This window comes from Schistosoma mansoni, chromosome 1, assembly GCF_000237925.1.
Source record: "Schistosoma mansoni strain Puerto Rico chromosome 1, complete genome".
NCBI lineage: Eukaryota > Metazoa > Platyhelminthes > Trematoda > Strigeidida > Schistosomatidae > Schistosoma > Schistosoma mansoni.
Genome location: NC_031495.1, coordinates 40,001,808 through 40,011,882, shown reverse-complemented (window position 1 = coordinate 40,011,882; position 10,075 = coordinate 40,001,808). Strand labels below are relative to the sequence as shown.

Here is a 10,075-nt window from a genome sequence, read left to right as displayed (position 1 = left end):
GTTGCGTTTCGAGGTGGGATTCAAGATTGTGGATACTTCGGGATTTCTGGTTAGTATGTACCTTGAGTTTTTATAGATGTGTTTCCAATAGATACAACCCAATTGTCACACATCCAATTTCAATCCTTGAGAATTCTAGGGTTTTCACGTTTATTTATCTGATTGCAGTAAGTCAAAACTCAGAGACAAATCCATTGACGTTTGTAGTTGACAACCATACCTTACGATTCCTATTCTTTTAAAATTAGAAATGAATACAAAGGGCATATCAGAACAATGTTTTCGAATTTTATCGCGAAATGTAAATTTCTAAACGGTTACCGAAAATTTCGTGGGCTTTGTCCAAAATACTTGCTTAATTTAAGCCCAAATATGAACCTTTGTAGCAACTTGTAGAGATTAGAGGCATGACAAATGCAATTGGAATGTAGTTACCTGCTGTCTTGTGTAATCAGATTCTCTAGTTCTCTGCCGGCTGCTGTGGTCCAAATAACATACAGTGAGTTTTTCGAAAGGGAAGCTTGATATATTTCTAATGACTCATATTGATTTTCGTTATAATCTGTAAATTTCTCTGACATTTGAATGTACTCAAGTTCGATAGTGATCCATTGCTGCTAGATACGCCAACCAGCTAAGCCGAAGCTCCTATTTCGTCCACAACCCTCTACAAATATTTCATCACTGTTGATAAATTCGTCGTACAAAAACACTTGTAATCAATATAGACTAAATCGGTAAGGCTATAATTTATGGACGATCTTTGAGGGACGCTGAAGTGGCTTTGGGAATATCCACTTACTGACTAGAGCTAAACGGGGTTTTTAAGCCAATGCGGAGGATAAAGATTGTAATTTAGATTTGATGCTTAGGAATATGGATTAACTTTAGGGTTTCTATAACGAACTGACATCAGCTAAAATGTCAAGACGCTACTTAGCCAAATAGATAAAAAAAATTTCTTGCCGAAATCTAAGATCTGTTGTCGTAAATCTGATTGGTTCGTCCATAAATTATAGTCTCGCCAATTGTTTTTAATTTACTTTTGCGAAACTGATGAGTAATATAACGCGTAATCATCAATGCATTATATTTGATTTGTAACAATAAGAGTTATGAAAATACGGCACCAACCATGTTATTTCCTTGTTTAAACAAATATTGTTGTTAAGGAGCACTACTTACGCCTCCCAACGGAGCATAGGCCGACTACCAGCATTCTCTTACCCACTCTGTCCTGGGCCTTCCTTCCTAGTTCTATCCTATTTTTGTTCATTCTCATGTCTGTCTCCATTTCTCGACGTAATGTGTTCTTTGGTCTTCCTCTTCTCCTTTGGCCTTCAGGATTCAATGTGAGGGCTTGTCTTGTGACGCAGTTGGGTGACTTTCTCAATGTGTGTCCTATCCACCTCCAGCGCTTCTTCTTGATTTCTTCCTCCGCTGAAATCTGGTTTGTTCTCTCTCACAGTAGGCTGTTGTTGATAGTATCTGACCAACGGATCTGAAGTATCTTACGTAGACAACTGTTAATAAACACCTGTAACTTCTGGATGATGGCCTTCTTAGTTCTCCAGGTTTCCGCCCCATACAGTAGAACTGTCTTGACATTTGTATTGAAAATTCTGGTCGATGTTGGTTGACAATTGTTTTGAGTTCCAGATGTTCTTCAGTTGTAGATATGCTGCTCTTGCTTCGCCGACTCGCGTCTTCACATCATCATCAGATCCATCGTGTTCATCGATGATGCTGCCCAGATATGTAAAGGTTTTCACATCCTCCAAAGCTTCTCCGCCAAGTGTAATCCGATTGGTACATGCTGTATTGTATTGGAGAATCTCGCTTTTCCCTTTGTGTATATTGGGACCTACTGCTGCTGAGGCTACTGCTACACTGGTCGTCTTCTGCATTTGTTGTTGAGTGTGTGATAAAAGAGCCAGATCATCTGTGAAGTCTAAATCGTCCAGCTGCATCTTAGCTGTCCATTGTATCCCATGCTTCCTTCCAGATGTTGACGTCTTCATGATCCAGTCGATCATCAGGAAAAAGCGAAGGGGTGAGAGTAAGCAACCTTGCCTGACGCTGGTCTTTCCCTCGAATGAGTCGGTGAGTTGTCCTCCATAGACGATTTGGCAGTTTAGTCCATCATAGGAGTTCCGTATGATACTGACTTTCTTCTCAGGAATGCCATATTGTCGAAGAAGACTCCGTAGTGTTGTCCTGTCCACATTATCAAATGATTTCTCGTAGTCAATGAAGTTGATGTAGAGTGATGAATTCCATTCAATTGATTGTTTCACAATGATACGTAGTGTTGCGATTTGGTCTGTACACGATCGATCCTTACGGAATCCAGCCTGTTGATCTCGAAGTTGGATGTCGACGGAGTCCTTCATTCTTTTTAACAATACCCTGTTGAAGAGTTTTCATGGTATTGAAAGAAGAGTGATACTCCTGTAGTTATAACGCTTGCTGAAATCGCCTTTTTAATACTTTGATCAGAACTCCTTGTTTCCAGTCTGTTGGTACTTGTTCTTCATCCCTAATCCTACTGAGCAGAATATTCCACATATTTACGTTTGTCGGTTCTGATGCTCCTCTCCACTTGCTTGTTTGCCTCTGTATATTCGGTTTGTACGTTGGCTTTTTCTGCTCCTGTTCGGCTGATATTGATTGCTGCCTTCTTGTTCCTCCTTTCTCCAATCTTATCCAGTGTATCATGAGTGATCCATTCCTTGTGATCGTGCTTCTTGTGGCCCAGAACCTCCTGACATGTTGAAACGATTGCCTCCTTAATACCTTTCTAGTTGCTCTCCATGGTAGTTCCTTCTCCATTGAGTAGATCATGAAAGGCCTGGAACCTGTTGCTGAGGGCTATGTTGAATTTGTTGAGTTTGTTTGCATCTCGAAGAAAGGCCGTATTAAACTTTTGTGACGTTGTCCGCGCCATTGTCTAGTGCTTCTTAAGTTTTAGTTTCATCTTGGCGACCAGCAAATGATGATCGGATGCTATATCAGCTCCTCTCATGGTTCTCACATCCTCCATCGTCCTCCTGAACTTTTTGTCGATGTAGATATGGTCGATTTGATTCTGTGTAGTGTGTTCCGGTGAAATCCAAGTGGCTTTGTGTATGTTTTTGTGTGGGAATATGGTGCCACCTATGACCAGTTTATTGAAGGCACATAGGTTTGCAAATCTGTCATCACTCTCGTTCCTTCCTCCCAGTCCATGTTGTCCCATGACGTCTTCGTATCCAGTGTTGTCCATTCCAACCTTGGCATTTAAATCTCCCATCAGAATGGTCAGGTCCTTTGTTGGGCACTTCTCAACGATCAACTGCAGCCTATCGTAGAATTGATTTCTAACGTCTTCATTGTAATTGTTGGCAGGTACATCGCACTGGATGACGTTCATTGTAATGTCCTCTTTCTTTGTTTTGAAGGAGGCTTTGATGATCCTCGGTTCATGAGATTCCCATCCTATAAGTGCATTTTGTGCTTGTTTGGACAGCATCAATACAACTCCTTGTGTATGTGGGGCATTTTCCTCTCTATGGCCGGAGTATAACAGAAGCTCCCCTGAAGCTAGTCGTTGTTGTCCAACCTGCGTCCAATGTGTTTCACTGATTCCAAGAACCTCCAGGTTGTATTTCCTCATTTCTGCAGCAATTTGGAACTCCCAGTCTCCCGCATTGTACGGACGTTCCACGTACCTACAAAAATTATTGCTCTGCTTGTTAGAAGGGGCGTCGGCCTCGTGACTTCCGAAGAATATTAGCTTTCACCATGAGGCTTCATAATTCTTCGTTCAACTGTCAGGGCAGAGTTTAAATGATTTGAATAATTTTTTCTGGTTATCCTTTTTGTAGCGAGTTAGTTCTCCACGGGATGGGGTCGCTAACCCCATGCCCAACCCTCCTTTATCCGGGCTTGGGACTGGAAGTAGCCCCCGGAGCGGCTACAGGCGGAGTTTTGAGTAGTAATATATATATATATATATATATATATATATATATATATATATATATATAGTTATATCTTGTGGCCGAGTGGATGCCTAGTTAATCTATGACGTGATAAGACCGCAAATCAGAGAGCAGCGAATTATCGATTGGAACAGCGATACACGAAAACCGTACGAGCAGTCTAGAGTGCTTATCGGTCCTGCTTTCTGCCTAGCCCAGCCAGTTAAGTCGAGAACGCCAATAACAGCCTCTGTAGTATGAATCCTTGTATTTCAAACACACTGAGTTTATATACCAAACAGACTGACCACATCGTACCAATAAAATAGGAAATAACATTTGTACAAGATGCAGCCAAATGTGGCTGTGAATAGGGGGAACAGTAATCAATAGACTGGGGATAGCTCAAGAATGGTAAATCGTATAATAATAGTCTATAGGTTAAAATAAAGCTTATAATAAGGGTAACATGGATATGAATAATTTAGTTATTCTGCAATTATACGATAAAAAATATGTGCATAATATTTGTCCATAAATGGATCCCAAAGTTACCATTCACTATTGTTATCGGGATATAACTATATATATATATATATATATATATATATATATATATATATATACTCCAAACAATAAAAGTAAGATATCGAAGAGATAAAGGTAGGTGAGTATAATAAAAACAGCACAAAAATAAATAAAAACTTGTGAATGAGAGTAAAGTAGAAGGGAAAACCAGTTCACTAAAAAATACGACTACATAGGATTCTTTAAGTTTGAGTCCCCAGTTATATGAAGACAGTGAAAAAACTGCAGCATGAATCCCACTGGCTTCTATCATGAGCCACTGCGTAGCATTGTCTCAAGGGCCCAAACCAGCAAATTGTAAAGGAACAACGGATGTCAGTCTTGCGCAGTTTTCTCTCTTGCCACAACATCATGTCATACATTGGCCACTTTTCTGCTTTCTCGACCAGTTTGTGTCGGCAAATAATCACTATATGGAACTCGCTGGTACAACATTCCTGGTGCATGTTTAAGCCACCGAAGTAAGTGTTTCATGACCGTGACATTACTCGGATCATTGTCACTGTACCCGAACACACGTCAAACCTCCGCATTACTAGCATAGTGTTGCCATTGAATGCCAGCAATCGTTTGACGATGATAATGATCAAACACAGTCGTTTAACATCCTCAACTCGGAAAGGCAAACTACATTTGTAATGAATTTAAATCCCTTCCAACCGTGATCATTTTTGTACACCAGTGATAAAGACCAATTAGTATTCCAATCTAGTCATGAGAATTTACTGAGAGATTAGCCCACTCAATCCAATGACCTGTCACGCAGTCCTAATAAAAACCACCTAAGTAAAGCATGCAGTAAAAGCTTTGGAGCATTTTGTACTGTATAAATGTCGCATTTTTAATAAATTTTTTCAAGATATGATGTCCACTAGGTGTGACTTTCGAGTTTTTAAACATAGTCACGTCTTTTCGTATCCATAATAGAATTTTATTTTTGACCTCAACTTTAGATAAGGGTGATGACTCCGATTTGTCAAATATAAATAAAATTTGGAAGTGTTGGGATGGATGATGAGGTTGACTACATGTCTGATGCTATCCTGAATGAAATGTAAGATTTTACTCTCACTTCATAAATTTTTAGAGAAGATGTAAAACCCGGATTATTCGTATCACGAGATGCTCAACGACAGCGTACAGTAGAGGCGAATCGACGGAAAAACAAATGTCTCTCCAAGTCGGAAAAGGAAATCCACCACCTCAAGGAAGGCTTAAAGAAAAAGGTTGGGCCTGAAAATAAGGGTTTCAGCCTACTTTCAAAAATGGGATACGTTCCGGGTAAAGGTTTGGGAAAAAATGGTATGTAACATACAGCAGTTCCATATTCATTTGTTTTCATAACTTGAAATTACTTGTATCATCACAGTGACAAATTTTGCACAGTTATAGCTTGAGATACTACTGAAAAGTTTTAGTCCATCAATCGTAAGCAAGTAACAATGAGCGATGATGTGTTGATCATATTAACTTATGAAAGTTTTGCTGAAGATACTTAACCTCACAGAGTATGGAGTATGGGATTTTAGTAGACCAGACTACAATCACCCATGTGCGATGAATTGGCTTTTATTAGGAAATAACAAAATCAAAAGTATCTATTTTGTTTCTGATAATTATCTTGGGAACTACGTAGTCGGTCGTAAACAAGAGCGATTCACAATCATAAAACTGATGATTCAGTTTACTTTTATGAAATACTAATACATATGCCCTCTAAATCCCTTCCTCCATTTTCATCCAAAATATTACTTCCTTTATTGTAGGGAATTCAGTCAGTCACTCAGCTACAGCGTAGGACCAGGCACACATATACATCGGTCCAAGTTGCCATACCTCATTAGCACAACAAGATGAACACTGAATTCACTGAAGTAGTTAATTTAATGGTGGTAATCTTTAAAACAAAGGTTGTGTATAAGGACATAGTACAGGAAGAAAGACAGATGTGAAGCAATTTTAATCTCATAGTTTAAAGGAAGACAGGGAGTGTATACACCTACACTATTGTGATCGATTCTGAGCCATATCACCCAGTCTCCAACCATTAGTTATGATATTCACGCGGACCCCGACCAAATAGTCTGAATCTACCAACATGGTTCAGACTAGAAGTTAGTGACTTCATGCTCTGATGCCACGTTTTGGTTTGGCCGTCCCTCACTTTCTTCCAACCATCTTCAATACTAGTCAGCATTGTGCGTCGTGGTAATCCGTATTCAAGTATACGTAACACGTGGCTCAATCATCTCAGTCGATATAGACTCACAACCTCATCAACTGATTTACAATCATTCCCTAATACTCTGCGTCTATCCTCACTATTACTTACCCGGTGATCCCAGCAGATGCGAGCAATATTTCTAAGACATCTGTGTTCAAATACTAGTAACTTACGAGTATCTTCTCTTAATGGACATGTTTCACAGCCGTAAAGTAGAAAAGAGCGAACTTCTGCGCAGTATACTCGTCCTTTAATTGATAGACGGATATCTCGCCTTCACCATAGGTGTAGGGAATTAATAAATGTCGAATTTTATTCATGTTCTTTATGTATTTATCAGTGTGAATTGAACGGTAATTTTAAACAAAGAGATAGAAATATAGAAACGTGATAGTACCAGTCCGTATCTTTAAGTTTGAAGGGTGCACAATGCTACGTGCAAATAAAACTAGTTCACTAAATTATACAAATTCATCCAGCCTTATTTCGCTCACACATTTTGTTTTTTGACCATTAAAGATTAATGGTTGAAAACTTTGTTACTGTGTTTAACAATGTAGGAACCAAACTAATGGGAAAATAAGTGTTGCTTTACTTCTGCAAGTAGAACTATTTTTCTCACTCTCTGTTCCTATACTTTTTTGTTTGTAAATTTTAGCAACTGGGATAGCTGATCCTGTTTCTATTGAAATCCCTCAGGGTCGTGAAGGCCTAGGTTTCACGTCTGAAAAAAATGAACGGATGATATTTAGAAAAAACCTCGAACAACAAATACAAATGGCTTACAAAGATGAATTCCGAAGCACTATGGCCGTGAGATTTCGACAGAACCGTTTGAACCGACAACTGGATGTTGCCCGTCGGATATGTCGAGATCTGGATTTGAAGGAACTTATCGGAAATCCAGTTCACGAATCATTCTGGCCTGTTGATCTTGTTCCAACTGAAGTCATTGATAATGGTAAATGTGGATCAATCAGTTCGAATGGTTTTAAGTCTGTTAAAGACAGACTTCCTGTACGTACTGTTCTGCCTCAGGAAGATGATGTGAACGAAGACTTCCCAGATAATGATTTAGCTAAACTGGACTCAAAGCATGCGAATTGTGACTACACCTCTGTAAGTATATATAGTTTCTTTCCCTATTTTATTTACCCATTATAACCATACTGTATATTTGTATTGTATCACTCATTCACTAAATACTGAGTCAGAGGATAAATGAAGTATATTTTTCTTATGCGAAACCTCTAGTTTATTGCTGTAAGAAAAAATTTTCCTTCAATAATAATGCAGAGCAAATATTAGTCACAAGTTAGAACATTCCGTATCATTTAAAATTAACCATTATTTTTTATTTTATAGATCCAAAAGAATTTCATACAACTCTTGGATTATTTACGAAATCGACATAATTATTGCTTTTGGTGTAGCCTACAGTACCCAAATCAATCTGAACTTTTAGAACAGTGCCCTGGAGAGGATGAAGACCAACACGAATAACTCATTTTTCCTGAGATATTGTGTACAGACAATTAATTATTCCAAAAATTCTGATATACTTTGAATTGTTGATTCACAACTTCACTTATGTTTTAAGTTAGGTTTGTTGGTAAGTTGTTTGTTATGAGGGTTAAATGTACGTAAAACGGGTACATATGGAGAAAGCTAGATTCACAGACTTATATTCGTTAAATAAGTTAGTTCATAGTTTAATTATTTTTCTTTGTGATCTGTTCACAATACACTTTCTTTAAGTGGTTGCAGTGTTTTTCCTTCATGGGTGTCAGTTTCATATTCAATAATTGAGCAGATTTTCCCTTGATTTCTAATAAAAAAAATTTTGGTACAATACAGCGGCATAAGAATACTGTAAACAGAATGTAAATTTTGTGAAGTAGAAAAGCAAATCGTTGTATAATCAGTAAATGAGTGCAAAAAAACATTTGGTAGGTTTAAAATCTACAGTTACTTTCAGTTATGCAGTTCCATCTTTTACGGAAAGTTCCGCAAACAACTACAAAAAGATCGACATTGGCTTTTATCTTAAGCCATGTCTGAAGGCCTATTGATTCGCTAAGTCCTGTAGAATTCTGAATCACTGAGTTTTGATGACCAGACAGAACCCAGTCATCTATAGCTGTCATGAAATTATCACATCTCTACTTTTTCCATTTAGTCAAGGGCTAGCAAATAATGTGCAACCTAAAAGCATCTAGGGTCGCATTCATAAATCATGCCCAAAATACAAAACTGGTGAACAAAGATTGACACACTGATTAAGTTATCGTTACTGAGCTTCAAACAAAAATTTACTTTTTTAGGTTTCAATCCAGTTACATGTTTGAGAGGCTTTCCTGAACGTTTTCTGGGTTATGGCTATCGAGATTTGGTTAAAACACCTGGCTCCTAACCAATGCGTCGTGGGTTCTAAATTTGCCGCATATTTAACGTGATACGTTGACCTGTATATGGTAAATGAGTTACGTGTACAATTCCTGAAGGTGAAGCAATGTGGCCGACTTTATATCTGTAATGAATCTGAAATGTTTTGGAATATCAATAGTTTTAACTGAGTATTCCCAGGACGTTTTGAAAGCTGTGGTCAGCTAAGTGATATTCTATGAAGATGTCTAGAAATAAAACAAAGGTTATTAGAACGTAATGGTTTAAACCTGAACTCGTGGCTCTACATAAGTGAACAATCGTCTAAGTTGCAAACGAAAATAATTCGACTTGATCATTGTCAATAAACAAACAGCGGACTCACAAACCGCTCCAAATATCGACTTTGTATGTATTTAAACACTAATTCATGTCATTGTGTACAAACTTCTTAGTCGGCGATATATTTCCCTGTTGTTTGCAGTGGCGTAGACTCCTGGGTTCTTTGTCTTTTGAATCTTGAGTTTTAATATTATTTCCCAATTATCATTCTTCAATCTCATATGTCTCTTCCGAACTTTGACGTTTGTGTCCCATTTCTAGTTACTAATGATAATAACCCTTGTTTAAAATCCTTAACTTACTATCTTTGCGATTTCCTGTAACTAAACCGACGCAATGTAACAACGTGAACAAACGTATATTTATCTCAGGTGCAAACGGGCTCCAGAATCCTGAAGGAACAAATGGCGTATGAACCAACTATTGATCACCGACTACCATGGGAGTGCATCTCCTAACGTTGTTCCACTGTATTATAGATCAGACATTTAGGTCGAAGGATCTGTGTGTGGTTCCCAATGAAGACCACCTATTTCGGTCTGAGCACCCAAGCGGCAACACAGCCCACACAAAA

At 38.3% G+C, this 10,075-nt stretch overlaps 1 protein-coding gene across 1 annotated transcript; it reads left to right on the top strand.

Annotated features, from left to right (window-relative positions):
* Smp_083150.1 (hypothetical protein) lies at window positions 1–8,356 on the top strand. The gene is made up of 7 exons (XM_018794399.1): window positions 1–49; window positions 92–203; window positions 249–499; window positions 5,504–5,604; window positions 5,638–5,852; window positions 7,433–7,893; window positions 8,140–8,356. Exons 4-7 carry the CDS (start codon window positions 5,558–5,560, stop codon window positions 8,275–8,277), a joined length of 861 nt encoding a protein of 286 aa, XP_018648815.1. The 5' UTR covers window positions 1–49; window positions 92–203; window positions 249–499; window positions 5,504–5,557; the 3' UTR covers window positions 8,278–8,356.
* The last annotated feature ends 1,719 nt before the right edge of the window (window positions 8,357–10,075 follow it).

What these genes read in the sequence shown, in the direction of transcription:
- Smp_083150.1 (XM_018794399.1), top strand. Translation starts at nt 5,558, where the DNA reads ATGGATGATGAGGTTGACTACATGTCTGATGCTATCCTGAATGAAAT. An exon ending in GATGCTATCCTGAATGAAAT is followed by an intron (nt 5,605 to 5,637) that starts GTAAGATTTTAC and finishes ATAAATTTTTAG; the next exon opens with AGAAGATGTAAAACCCGGAT. An exon ending in TAAAGGTTTGGGAAAAAATG is followed by an intron (nt 5,853 to 7,432) that starts GTATGTAACATA and finishes TGTAAATTTTAG; the next exon opens with CAACTGGGATAGCTGATCCT.